Below are 15250 nucleotides of genomic sequence, written 5' to 3' on the forward strand. Positions count from 1 at the left end.
ACGATCGTATCGTCAAGATCGAGACTCACACGTACAACCCGTTCGCCAATACAACGTTCGGACACAATGACGAGATAAGAATACCCATACAACAACAGGATCTGTATACGCTGCCGCATGAGAGTTTCCTATACATCGAGGGACAACTAACGAAAAACAGACCAGCAGCCGAAGGAGAAAATGAATTGGCACTGGGAAATAATTACGTCGCATTCATGTTCGAGATTCGATACGAACTCGACGGCGTTGAGATTGATCGCAATAGAAATGTAGGAATAACTACTACGCTAAAGAACTATGTAACGGTATCATCCGATAGAAACGTGATTATGCCGGCTGAAAAATGCCGGTTGGGATGCGTCGACCAACGCGAATGGACATTTCAATTTTTGCGTACCGCTCTACATGTTGCTGGGATTTTGCGAGGATTACAGACGCGTGGTGATTAACGCTCGTCACGAATTGATCTTGATACGATCGCGCAACGACAACAATTGCCTATTTGGAAATTCGGCACAGGAGCCTGTGATCAACATATTCAAGATACAATGGCGAATGCCTCACGTGCTGTTGAGCGAAATCAAAAAGTTGTCGATGCTGCGTGATCTGGAAAACGGACGATATCTCAGCATGGCTTTTCGCTCGTGGGATCTGTACGAGTATCCGTTATTGCAGCTTACAATCAAGCATTCGTGGGCCATTAAGACCGCGACTCAGCTGGAGAAACCACATTGTCTTCGCTCTGCAGACAGGTCGGAAGAATGTCATGTCTAAGGATGTGAGTCAATTCGACGACTGCAAATTGATCAACGTGAAACTCTATCTGAATTCGGAATATTATCCGTACGACGATATGAATCTGGATTTCTATAAAAACAGATATTCCATTCTGTACGACACGTATATGCGCTTCTGCAAGAAGTATTACGGATACGAGTATCTCGAGCCGAGTCTCTCCGTCGAGATGTTTCTATTTTACGGTCCGTTCGTGATTATCGATTGTTCTCGACAAAACGAATCGGTCAAGAGCGCAACCGTGGATGTGAGATTGGAATTCGAGTGTAAGGAGAACGTGCCGGCGAATACCACTGCGTACTGCCTCATCATACACGATCGCGTGATCCAGTACAATCCGTTGACCAACGTTGTACAAAATCATCTAAGTGTTTGCGACAACATCGACACAAGAGAGAGGGGGAAGAGGAGCATGATATAAATCAAAGATTTTATAACACCTATCATTACTAATTTTTTTTATTAATCTCATTTTTATTATTCTTACACCACATTATTATTTGTAATTTTTTATGTTATATTATTGCGCTGAAGAAGGCTCAAAGCAAGAGCCAGAAACGTCCGTACCTTACATTTTTATTATTATTTTGATCTATTTATATCGTATTTAACATGTTTATATCAATTATAGTTTACTTTATTAAATTGTTATTACTTTTACTTCATCTTTAATAAATATATTTATTTATTTACATGCTCTCTATTGCCTATGTTCTTCCATTTTATTATTAAATTGAAGAGAGCTTTTTTCAATATTTGATAAATCAAAGTCTTGCGAGATGGTTTTAGAGTTTTGTCATTCCTCTCGACTGGCGTATCGAAGAGAGAGAGATCTCGTCATGTCCGTACCAACGTTTGTGGATCTGCAAGGATTTACTATCGGGAAACTATTCTTCGTGAAGGAAGCGGCAATCTTGAGAAAGGGATATGTTCTATCGCATTACTTTTTCGCAAGTCCCGTACCGTGGAGCGTGCTTACAAAATCTGAGCGATGTCAAGTCTCATGGTTGATTAGAAATCATCACGGATTATAATGGGAAGACGGAAACGTTCCGTATGGCTTGGCTAAGCGTGCGATTACAACAGCTGTCGTTGGTACGATACACGAAGAAGAAGAAGAATCGTCTGTCGTGTACGTCAAAGGACTTGAAAAGCGAAAATGGCTGGCCGATATACTAGACGATGCGGGGAACGGCTATATTATTGAAACCTTGGATGCGGATTACAAAGATATCGATGCTCTAAATAAATTAGATGATACGAATAGTATGCGATGTGGAAAGCATGTTAAGAATTGCGCATTACAAAATGTATTCAAAATATTTAACTGGTGGTCGCGACGCCAGAAAGAATTGCGAGAAAAATAAAATATGTAAACATTAATATGCGTTATCTTTTATTTCCCCCACCCTAATCCTTTGCTTGCGTTTCTAAGAATTCTTTTGTTCGAGAACCGCCTCCCCCTTCTCCTAAATTCGTTATACGTAGAAGCATTGATCCCCCACCACTACATTATACTTTTGATAGATGAACATCGGGTATAATCGATTAATTCCTGTACGATCAGTGTCGCGTTAACCGCTCGTGGATTCACTTTTCATAACCTCCCAGAAAAATGTACTACGTTGAAAGAAGCAGCAGTAACAGCGGCATCGGAAGACACGTGAATAATTACGTGCCGAATCGTGATAAAACTCCATCGTTTGAGAACAAATGTGACGAGTAAGTTTCGTTTAACATTTTTTTCTATTTTTCTATTTTTCTATTTTTACAAATTGTATTATTAGTATTACTTAATTTTAATTTTTCCCGTAGCATTTCGTCGGAGCGTCGTGCGGTTCGTATATTAGGCAGACGATACACATTGACAGCTACGGAATTCAAATTCCTCGAAATCGGTATCAACGTGGGTCCGCCAAGATACGTGGAGATTGTCATAGGAGATCATCGGGGAAAGGGATATTATCTCTCGAAACGTGGAAGGGACTCTGCGAGCAACGTCGCGATATTCTAAATCTTCTTCGGAACGACTCTCACGACATCTATAATTTTATAAGCGTTGGACCGCTAACAGTGGGAGTTCGTACGATTAATAACGCTAAACTCATATGTCTCGAATCTTCGAACGTATGCATGATGATGGGCGAATCGACGTTACACCGTATGTTCGATCTCGATGGTTGCATAGATGTAACTTTTGATCGATTAGATAAAATTATCCAAACAGTCGATGTCAAATTTACGCAATTCTCCAATATTGCGTCCGCTGTAACGGATCCTAAAGAAGTATCGAATGTAATACGCGCGAGTGACGCTTTCAAAAAGCATCAACTCGTCGATTGCGAGCTGGCGGCTTTAGCTTTTAGTTCATATAATATGTAAGACGAAAAAAATATGTAAAAACATGAATAAAGAGTTTTAAGTTTACTATATCATGGTGTACTTTCTTTGCGTTTGCCTATCCCAGCTTTCATGCATAGCTCCTCGCGAGAGAGTTATCATGAGAGAGAGCAAACACTAGGAAAGAAAGAGATATGGATACGTCGAACGAAAAAAATATAGAGTTACTTATATCGGGGGTGAGGGGTGTACCGCGAAAGCAAGGAAACGAAGCAGCCGAACATCGGCGCTGATACGTTAAAAATTCTTCCGAGAAAAAAATCGTGAAAGATGATTCTGAGGTACTATTTGTTTATATTGTTTATCAACCGGGCATGCAATACAATATTGCTTATACTTTCGATAAATATATGGGACCGCGCGTATTTTTTACGAGGCGTTTACGAAGCGTTTACGAAGCGTTTACGAGGTGTTTACGGTGATATGGCAATAATGCCGCATCTCTATTATACGATCTCGTACCGAGATCTCGCTGCCGCATCAGAAAGTCTCCGAGAGTAATCGAGTTGAGAAGTAAAGTCGAAAGTTAAGAAGAAAAATGGAGCACATTTTCGAAAATTGTATTGAGTGGAAGAGGAGATTTTCAGATTTATTGTGCGTGTTACTAATGAAGCTGGCCTTCCATTGGGAAGTAAGTGTTACATTTGTGAATATTTTATAAAACAAAAAAAATATGCATCTATATTAATTATATTTTTTATACAGGTCGAGACTGACGTTGAAGTCCCGGGTTTTATGAATATACAATACCGCCAGAGGGTGCGGATGGAGCGGCGGTGGAGAAAATACAATCTCTCCTATATGTGGGGCGACGCCCCGGAGAGTCCCCAGGACAAGGAAGATATCTTCGAGCTGCGGCGGCTCTTCGGAGAAGAACCCTACATAGAGGAGGAGATTTGGGTGCCCGGAGAAATTTGGGTACCTAATGTTATGCAAAATGGAGTACATAATGGTGTACATAATGTGGATATATGTAAGTATTTTTTATAAATCTTAACTCTAACTGTGCTTATATTAACCTAATATCCTTTTTCTGTTACAGAAGCGGTCATCCCCCCCATTATTTTATATTTTTTATTTTAATTAGATATTTTTATATTTTTATATTTTCATATTTTTATATTTTTATATTTTATATTTTATTTCAATTTTAAGCACACACACACACACACACACACACAATATGTATAATACACACACACACACATTTTAAAATAAATTTTACATATATTTTAATTTAAAAAAAAATCTACTTATTTTGCATGCCTCTCCTTGCGTTCCCATCCCTGCGCTAGTTGTAAGTATCGTTATCTCCCATACGTTAATCTTAAGTCTATCTCTTTCTCTTTCTTTGTACACGTTGTCTTCGCGCCATCGCTCCCTCTCTCTCGCACGCGTTGCCATTCAAAGAAATGCTGCTGTTTATATTGTTTATAAATATTTTATCAACCGGATATGTAATATAATATTGCGATAATCATCTAACACGCGCCGCCTCCGAAATCCCCTCCATCCCGCGTGATGTCATTCCCCCGCGCCATCGTAATCCCCCGTGCGCCTCACCCCCCCTGAGAGGACCTGAGTTAGAACTCGCCCTATATCACTACTGAGAGGGGTGCTAGGCCCATCCTAGCGCGCTCGGATTTTCGAGCGCGGTGCAAGGGCGCATCGCGCGCCCGCGGTCCCGCGCCTTCGACGGTCCGCTGTTCCTGCGCGTGTTTTCAACGCAAGGTGGTCGGGAATTCTCCCGTCGGGGCCGATATTTGCTGCCTCCGTCCCTCTCCAGTGGAGGATAGTGAATTTCCGGATTTCTTCAGACGAGGCCTAGACTCATCGCGGGGTGTTTTCTGCGCCTGTCGTAGCCGGCCGGCCCTGGGATGCTGGGCCGATGGACCGAAGTCGTGCGAGGCTGAGCGAGTATCGCCGATCCTTGTTTTCCTCGGCCGATGTTTTGATCGGTGATGATTCGGCGATGTTGCTTTTCTTGCCAGCTTCCTGGTTATTCTTCGTTATTGTCGGCGATGATTTATGGCATCCGAAACAATATAATTTCGACAAATATGATTAATAATAATACTTTTGATTACAAACGAACGCGCTCGCCTTTCTGGAAATCCCGGCGGGGCTATCGATTTCCCGATCGACGTGCCCGCTCGGCTCGCGTCACGCGGTCTTTTTGGAGGGTGGACGTCCGTCGTGACGGCAACGTCACAATATATACAGGGTATTTCTAAAACTATGTCGGAGAATTTAAGGACGTATTCTAAGCATTAAAATAAGAAAAAAAGCTCATATAAATATGAGTCCAAAAATGCTTTTCCTCCGAGTTATAGCCCCCTAAAGTTGAGAGAAAAAATCGAAAAATGTATTGTAACTTTCGGAGACTTTTTCATAGAATGTTAAAGTTTTGCACAGCGTAATAATTAATAATGAGTTTCATTTTTATGTGGTTTTGACCATTTTTTCCCCTCAATTTTAGAGGGCTATAACTCGGAAAAAAAGCATTTTTGGACCCATGTTTATATGAACTTTTTCTTATTTTAACCCCTAGAATACGTCCTTAAAATCTCCGACATAGTTTTAGAAACACCCTGTATACAGGGTGTTGAAGATCACCCGTATCAGCCGAATATCTCAAAAACTGAGCGCGGCAGACAAACATATTTCACACAAATGTTGTAAGGTTTCAAGTAACGCATTACATAGTAATATCAATATGACCTTGAAGAGTGTTGTCAAGATCACGTAAAGGTCACCTTGAATTCTGTAAATCGAAATCCCAATTTTTTATTGCATATTCTTATAGCTTATCTCGAGAGCTTTCCAAAGCACTATAATAATGTTACTGTGCGTTAAGTATTTTTCGAGTTATAACGCTTGAAAGTTACGATGTTGACAGCATCAGCATTTACAAGTAGGTACACCGCGCTGAGTTTGTACGGTCCACACGGAGTAGAAAGTTTTTATTCATTAAAAGGAGAAAGGATAACTAGTCTTTATTTGTTCCCTAATTATTTATCACACATCCACGTTCACATCAATACTTTTACATACCTTGACATCTACACACACCAAAAACGCACAAACTCACGTACTCACTTTTTTCATATGTTGAATATTGCGAACACAACGCTAGATCACTTCTAGCATTACATCCATACGTCATGAAATTCTGAACCAACTATGTCATATTCAAACGCAGAAGCATTGGATATGATGTTTATTTTAGGCGATGTGATCATCAATTTAGGGCAGCTGCAAGGTTGTGATGAGAACGATATCCATATCGTGCTCCTCACTCATACAATGTTTTTTCTCGCTTAGCTAAACGAATTACCAACAGAGCTATTATTCAATCGGATCATAATAAAAGTAGACGAATTCGACGCCCAGTAAAACGAAAGGACGCATCAGCTCAATTGCATCAGCTCAATTGCATCCTCACGATTCACTAAGGCGTACCAGAAAGAGATTCTGGTATTAGTCGTGACACGATCCGGTGGACTTTTCATGAACACAAGTGGTATCCATACAGAATGACTCTTCACCAAACCTTGATTACCGATTTTAGGCACAGACTTGAATTTTGCAATTGGATATGTCAACAGCCGTAAACCTTTTATAAGAAAATGTTATTTTTTGATGAAAGCACATTTAAAAATAACGGATCTGTAAATACGGAACTGTCGTTATTGGGCATCAGAAAATCCTCATTGATTCTGAGAAATTGACCATCACATGTTTGGAAAGTCAATGTTTGGTGCGGAATTTTTGAAAAAGATGTCGTTGGGCCATTTTTTTTTGAAGAGGACCTAAACGGTATTCGGTATGCTAACTTCATTGAAAGTGATCTTCCGCCCTTACTTGAAAATATTCCCTTACAATTGCGCCTAAACATGTTTTTTTCAGCAAGATGGATATCCAACGCATACATCTAGAGTTGCTCGTGAATGATTGAACGATATGTTTCCAGATAAATGAATAGGCAAGTATGGCCTACATCATTGACCAGCACAATCACCAAACCTTAGTGTTCTGAATTACTATTTGTGGGGAAGAGTAAAAGATCTGGTATACCCCGACTGCCCTATGAAAAGAGATAATATGATTCGTAGAATACGCGACGTTATTCGTCTTCTAGATGCTAATGAAATGCCTTTCTTCATGCAACAAATAATTTTCAGAAAAGAGTACTCGCTTGTATTGAAACAAATAGTGAACATTTCGAACATCAGGCCTAATCACATGTAGCCATACATTCCTTGACTGGCTGGATCACACCCGAATCATGCATTCACTGGCTGGATACCACTTTGATCTTGCCTTGACTGACTGGATACCACTTTGATCTTGCCTTGACTGGCCGAATCATATCCGGATTTTAGGTATCATCATTCTATGGATGCAATATTCACACACTCGCGAGCGCGCGCGCGCACACATACACACACAAAGACAACATAAAATAGAATCAAACCCTGACCGTGCAATCTTAGCGCGGTGTACTTACTTGTAAAAACAGAAGCCGTCAACATCGTAACTTTCAAGTATAATTATTCAAGTATAATTATAACTCGAAAAATACTTAACGCACAGTAACATTATTATAGTGCTTTGGAAAGCTCTCGAGATAAGACAAGAATATGCTACAAGAATATGCAATAAAAAATTGGGGTTTCCATTTACAGAATTCAAGGTGACCTTTACGTGAGCTTGACAACACTCTTCAAGATTATACTGATATTACCATGTAATGCGTTATTTGAAACCTTGCAACTTTTGTGTGAAATATTTTTGTCTGCCGCGCTCAGTCTTTGAGATATTCGGCTAATACGGATTGTCTGTAAAACCCTATGTATATATATATATATATATATATATATATATATATATATATATATACAGGGTGGACCAATAACTCTGTGCACCTGGAATATCTCCGTTATTTTTAGAAATACAACAATTTTGTACTTATAAAAGTTATACGGTACCAAGAAGGCCGTAATATGCTACTAATATTTTTTTTGTAAGTGGAGGCGCTTCAGAGATTTCAAGGTCATCTCCATTTTTTTAAATGGAACCCCTCATTTTTTATTGCACATTGTTATAGCTTATGTCGAGAGCTTTCCAAAACAATATAATAAAGTATTTCTTCATTAAGTACTTTTCGAGTTATGAGGCTTGAAATAATTTCTTAATTTCACATAAACCATAAAATATCTAGTAAAACATTCATTTTTTTATTATCTTACCTTAATACTTTTATATACAAAATAATGAGAAAAATCAATTGGTGTAAAGAAAAAATAGTTGTTTAAAAAAAAATATGTAATTTGCAATTAACAATTTCATATTTTTTCTTAAAAATAACTATATGTTTTCTTTATACCAATTGATTCTATTCGGGATCGCACCTGTGAGTTGCGATTTTGTTTTGCTGGAACACACCCGAGAGGGTATCGCGAGTTTGCAATTAACGTGATTTCGCACTGGATGAGTGACGGGATGCAATAACGTAAATTTGTTCCTTTGATGGTAACACAGTGACAGCCACACAAAAGTGGTGATAAGTTTATTGCGTAAAATACACGATATGTACGGAGTTTATGAACTTTCGCTGCGTATGCGACGCTAGTTCGGATCTATGAGCACGTCGAGATTCGCGCTCGATCGGTGAGATCGCACTATACATTGGTTTACTTGATAAAAACGATACAACGCGTTATCAGCTGTTCGCGTGAGAGCGAGCGAGACAGCGCTCTATCAGCTGTCCGCGTGAGCGAGCGAGACAGCACGATTCGCGGTTGCACGTACGAGATTGAGAGAGACAGCGTTTCAACGGCTGTCTGCGAGAGAGAGCGAGACGGCGTTCTATCGGCCGTTCGCAAGAGCGAGTGAGACCGCACTTTCCACGGTTCGACGTGAAACAGAGAGAGACAACGCTCTATCGGACTGTCTGTAAGAGTGAGCGAGACGGCGTTCTTTCAGCCGTCCGCGTGATAGAGCGAAACCGCACTATTCACGGGTGCACGCACGAAACGGAGAGAGACAGCGCTCTATCGGGCTGTCTGTAAGAGTGAGCGAGACGGCACTCTTTTAGCCGTCCGCGTGATTGCAAGCGAGACCGCACTATTCACGGTTCGACGCAAAACTGAGAGAAACAGCGCTCCATCGGGCTGCCTGTGAGAACGAGCGAGACGGCACTTTTTCAGCTGTTCGCGAGAACGAGCGAGACCGCACTATTCACGGTTCGCGTGAGAGCGAGCGAGACCGCACTTTCCACGGCTGCACGCGCGAGATAGAGAGAGACAGCGCTCTATCGGGCTGTCTGTGAGGGCGAGCGAGGCCGCACTTTCCACGGCTGCACGCGCGAGATAGAAAGAGACAGCACTCTATCGGGCTGTCTGTGAGAGCGAGCGAGACCGCACTTTCCAATGTTCGACGAATGAGCGGAGGCTCAATGAGAGACAGGCTCCACCTTTGACTTAGAGTGAAGACGCTTAAACGAATTCCACTCGCGCTCGGAACGTTCACGTGTTGAACGGAATCGATTATCGTTCACTGAACTGTCCGTTGATCCGTCGCGATATCTGTTACAGAAATTCGTCTATCAAATATAATCGCGATTTGCGCGTTCCACTGTTTCAAACGCGCTTGCAACTTTCGATTCTCGCTGCTCGATAATCCGACAATGACCTTTGTAAAAATTTGTTAGAACTCTCTCTGACGCTCGCAATGACTCGTAATCGCTCGGATATGAACTAGACGAAGACTGCTTGAGAGAGAGCCTTTCTCCCGGATAATAAGGATTTTATGGCGCATCGGATGATCCGATTTGAGCCTATCCGGTTCAGGCACGTCGAATCGCGTGATTTTCCGATTACTTAATTGGCCAGGATCATGTATTATTCCACGATCACGCGGATCCTGGCTGATTTTGAAAATATACCGTACGGAATTATTTCGTGAGTTCGCTTTGGCGCGCACGGATGGCGCTAGTATTACCGGGGGTGATATTTTCGCTCGAAATTCAGGGCGAATCCTGAACAGATTCCTTTCATTATTTTGTACTTAAAAGTATTAAGGTAAGATAATCGAAAAATGAATATTTTACTCGATAATTTATGGTTTATGTAAAATTAAGAAATTATTTCAAGCTTTATAACTCGAAAAGTACTCAATAAAAAAAATACTTTATTAAAGTGTTTTGGAAAGCTCTTGAGATAAGCTACACGAATATGCAATAAAAAATAGGTAATTCCGTTTAAAAAATTGAAGGTGATCTTCACGTAACCTTCAAATGACTTTTCAAGATCAAACCAATGACATCATCTTATGGCCCCCTTCAAGCGATACAACTTTCATTGGAAAGTTTCTTTCTAAAGTGTATAGTTTATAAAATATCCGTCCCAGAACTTTGGTAGGCACCATATATATACTATCCATGAGTTGCGAAGATGAGTGCGAAGCGAGGTCTATTATTAAGTTTGTTCGTTTTCGAAGAACTTTCTGAACTAGTGTACACTAGTGCAAAGAGTGTACACCGAAGCGTTCGATTTTCCGAAAATGACGTCAGATATGTTGTTCGTTTTCGAAGGGTAATAGCGTGTAGTGCAGTTCATTGTACTGCCTGCACTGGTCGTGAGGTAGTGCCGTCTGTTCAGTGCAGAGTGATTTGTAAACATAACTAAAAATACGCCATCGAAAGTTTAGAAAAAAGTCATAATTATTCAAGGTAATAATTATTATAAAAGAAAATATGGAATTAGCGTTTTTAAAAAAAGATTCGGATGGCAACATCATCATTAACAACAATGGAACTGTTACTGTGTTACTGAAGGTATAAAAAATTCATCTAAAAATTAAGAAATGTTTAAACAACAAAAAAAAATATTGAAATATATAATATATTTACAGGTGGCATAGAATATGAACTCAATTATGATGAAATAGATTTTAATTGCGAAAATTTAAAATTATGTGTAGATGACAAAACTATTTTTATACCATTGCATAATAATATAATATTAAATAAGGAAAACGAAGCTACACATGAACAAGCTACACAAGATGTATTTGCTTGGAGTGACTCAAGCACTAAATTATTTCTTAGTTTATACAAAAATTGCAACGAATTGTTACGAAGTAGAAAAATTGAAACGAAAAAGATGATGTGGAACAAAATAGCATTGGAAATGCAAAAGAACGGATATAACACAACCTCATTACAAGTAGAAAATAAATACAAATCACTTGAACGATCATATAAGAATATGAAATTAAATAATAAAAAAACAGGGAGAGGTCGTATGTCATGTACCTTTGAAACGTAAGTATTTACATAAATATTTACATAAATATATATATATGTATATATAAATATAAATATAAATATATATATATATATATATATATATATACAAATTGATTCTAAAAAGTATAAAATGTACAAAGGTAATATGCATAATAAAATTGTATATCATTATTATAGAGAATTGACTGAATTGCTAGGGTCGAAACATAATATAGAGCCATTGGCTGTGTGTGGTAGTGAAGGGTTAATTATAAGAGAAAATCAAAGGAAAAATATATCTTTGTAAGTACATAAATATTAATTTTTTTATTATTAATGTAAATATTAATTTTATGATGTTAATTTATAATGATATAAATATAAATTAATAGTTTTTATCAATAATATATAGTAAATAATATCTTTAATTAGTTATAATAATAAAATAAGCATTATTTCTTATATTAATATAATTAGATTGTGTCGTTTATTTATTAAATATTTCTTGCAGACTTATGGAAATGCTAACAGAAATAGCAATATAGACAATTCAATAGCAAACAGAGATAATTTTGATGATTTTGAGATATTTAATACCAATAATGGTAATATAGATAGTGCAGAGATACCAAGCACAGATAGTAATACAGATAGCCTAGTACCAAGTACATCTTCAAAGGAAAATAATCTAAACAGAGCAACAATGACTCAATCAAAAAAAGTAAATATAAAGGAATTTCTTATTGTGAATTATTGTGAATATCTTATTGTAAACCTATAATTAAGTTAAAATATAAGTGTTGAAGGTATACTTACAAGGGGAGGTCGCGGTTGACTCATCACCGATTTTGATCTCTTTTGGTGTGGTGAATCTACGTCGAAAAAAAGTTGATCCGTGTTCGAGCTTTTCGTCCAATCCGCCTTGTAAAAAAATTTTTTTTTCTCGAAGTGTAGAAAAATTGCCAGGTTCGTTATCAGGCCTAAAAAAAGACACACTTTCGATCGCTGCCGCTAGTCCAGCGGCAGAGCGCAAGACTAGTAATCCCGGGATCCCAGGTTCGAGACTTTGGGCTGTCATAATTTTTTTTTTATTTTATTTATATATGTGTTATGTGCGTCACTCGGGACGCTGGACAATATGCTCTCCACTTTCAGGTAAGGCCGGCAGTTTCTCGTCCCGTATGTTTTTTGATCTGCTCCGGCGAATTGTGCCACCATTGTCTTGATTGTCCTGTTTGTTCTCTCTACCGGGTTACAGTGTGGAGCATATGCGGACGTGATGACGTGGCGGATGTTGCACTCCTTTAGCCGGTTTTCTAATTGTTTTGAACGCAACTGGGTTCCGTTGTCAGATAAGATAATTTCTGGTCTGCCGTGCCTTAGAATGATATTATTTGTTACTGCCTGAGTCACCGCGTCGGCGGTCGCTTTTCTCAGCGACGTGAGTTCCACCCATTTTGAGAAACGGTCTTGCATGACGAGTAGCCATGTATGCCCTTTTTTTGATCGCGGTAATGGTCCAATGAGATCGATGCTGACTTGTTCCCATGGTCTCTTTACTTCCATGGCGTGTAGCTTTCCCGCCGGCCTTTGTTGTGCTGCTTTGAAGCTTTGGCATGTTTCACATCGTCGAACGTATTTAGCGATGTCTCTAAACATGCCCGGCCAATAGTGCCTCTCGGCGATTCGGGCGATGGTCTTCGCGATCCCGAGATGTCCGGCCGTGGGCTCGTCGTGATACTGGTGTATTACCGCCTTTCGCACTGGCGTTGGGATGCAGATTTTCCATTGTTCGTCGCTACTCCTTTCCTTGAAATCTAGCGAGTGTAAAATGTGTCGGTACAGTTTTCCCTCCTTGATTTTGTACTCTGGTCTCTTCCCGGGTTCTCGTAGCGTTTCCTCTCGGATGCGGTCGTACCATTGGCAGCGGTTTGCTTTCTTTGCGGTGCTGACGGTCGGGGCGTGATAGCGCGTCCGCTACTTTATTAAGAACGCCCTTTCGATATTTGACGTCAAAGTTATATTGCTGGAGCTCGAATACCCAGCGCCCTAGTTGTCCGGTCGGGGATTCTAGCTTCTGCAGCCATTTTTAGGCTTGATGATCCGTGATTACAGTGAAGGCGTATCCTTCTAAATAATTTTTCATTCGTCGAATCCCCCACACGACGGCCAAGCATTCGAGCTCCGTGGCGCTATAGTTTTTCTCTGCGATGTTTAAAGTACGACTTGCGTACGCCACGACTCGTTCGCCTTCTTCATATTGTTGCGTCAGTACCGCGCCTAATCCCGATGTACTGGCGTCGGTTTGCAGGTAAAAACGTTGTGAGAAATCTGGACAGGTTAATACTGGTGCGGAATTTAATCTATTTTTTATTGTACTGAATGCCTTGCTTTGTTCCGGGCCCCAGACCCATCGTGCATTTTTCCTCGTGAGCGCTGTGAGTGGGGCAGTGATCGTGGAGAAGTTCGCGATGAAATGCCTATACCAGGAGGCCATCCCTATGAACTGGCGGATTTGTTTGACAGTTCGCGGTTCCGGCCAGTTTGCCACGGCACTGACTTTTTCCGAATCGGTTCTTATTCCCTCGCGGTCGACAATGTGTCCCACAAGTAGCGATCGACAATGTGTCCCACAAGTAGCGCAATTGATCGACACAAAATTTGCATTTGTCAGGGTTCAGTTTGAGTCGCGCTTCTCGAAGGCGGCGGAACGTTTCGGTGAGCAACTCGAGGTGTTCGTTAAATGTTTCGCTGATGACGATAATGTCGTCGAGATATACGAAAACATGCGGTTCCAAATTCGGCCCGAGTACTTTGTCTAATAACCGTTGAAACGTGGCGGGTGCCGAATGTAATCCGAATGGCATTACCTTGAATTGAAATAGTCCCATTCCGGGGACTGTGAATGCCGTGATCGGTCTGCTGTCCGGTGTAAGGGGAACTTGCCAATAGCCATTTTTTAAGTCCAGCGTGGACAAATACCTGGCTCCTCTTAATTTGTCTAATGTTGCGGGAATCTGCGGTAGCGGGTACGCATCTTTGTGCATAGCGTCATTGACTTTCCGAAAATCGATGCAGAATCGATGCTTTCCATCTTTTTTCTTGACGAGTACTATGGGCGAGCTCCATGGGCTATGCGATGGTTCAATAATATCGTCTGCCAGCATTTTTCCTACTTCTTCGTTGATGATGGCCTGCATGGCCGGATTACGGGGTCGGTATCTTTGTTTTAACGGCGTTGTATTGCGGAGCCGTATATCATGTTCCACTTTGTTCGTTGCCCCGTGAACTTCCTTGAACAATTTCAGCTCCTTTTCCAGAAATTGTTGTAGTTCCTCCTTCTCTCTAGCTGTTTGTACTGCTAGCCCCCTGGCTGCATTACATCTCAAGATTTTCCGAATTATTTTCTTCGGTGGTGGTGGGACTCCTATCTGTAGTTTCGCTTGGAGGTCTATCCCTATCAATATCTCGTCCTCCATATTTGGTAGGATGAAAAACTCGTGCTTTGTGGTCCTGTTCCATAGACGCAGGTTTATACTCCCGCCGGTTTCTCCCTCCGATCCGTCGGCCAGTTGAATTAGTCCCCCGCCTTCCTCGATTTTAAATCCTACCTCAGCTAATTCCCGTGCCGTGTCCTGGTTTATTAATGATATTTCCTAGCCGCCGTCTATTAATGCCTCGTATTCTCTGTTCTGGATCTTAATTTTTGTGTGTGGTCGCGGTATGAATCTTATGAGGCGATCGAGGTTTTCGCGGGCGTAG

The 15250-nt window shown here is 40.5% G+C and overlaps 1 protein-coding gene across 1 annotated transcript; it reads right to left on the minus strand.

Moving 5' to 3' along the window:
- Positions 1 to 6605: 6605 nt before the first annotated feature.
- On the minus strand, positions 6606 to 14967 carry LOC112637817. Its single transcript, XM_025408386.1, has 4 exons — positions 14049 to 14967; positions 13602 to 13987; positions 12610 to 13465; positions 6606 to 6811 (listed from the first exon to the last, which is right to left on the minus strand). The coding sequence occupies exons 1-4, from the start codon at positions 14965 to 14967 to the stop codon at positions 6606 to 6608; spliced, it is 2367 nt and encodes a 788-aa protein (XP_025264171.1).
- Positions 14968 to 15250: the final 283 nt, after the last annotated feature.

The sequence above is a fragment of the Camponotus floridanus genome, unplaced genomic scaffold (assembly GCF_003227725.1).
Source record: "Camponotus floridanus strain SB8 unplaced genomic scaffold, Cflo_v7.5 scaffold206, whole genome shotgun sequence".
NCBI lineage: Eukaryota > Metazoa > Arthropoda > Insecta > Hymenoptera > Formicidae > Camponotus > Camponotus floridanus.

Excerpts from the sequence above, each read along its gene's own strand:
- LOC112637817 (XM_025408386.1), bottom strand. The coding sequence starts at position 14,967 with ATGGAGGACGAGATATTGATAGGGATAGACCTCCAAGCGAAACTACAG. Across the intron at positions 13,988-14,048 it reads TAAGAACCGATTCGGAAAAA|GGATGGCCTCCTGGTATAGG; the intron begins GTCAGTGCCGTG and ends GCCAGTTCATAG. Across the intron at positions 13,466-13,601 it reads TAGAAGGATACGCCTTCACT|CGGACGCGCTATCACGCCCC; the intron begins GTAATCACGGAT and ends TTAATAAAGTAG.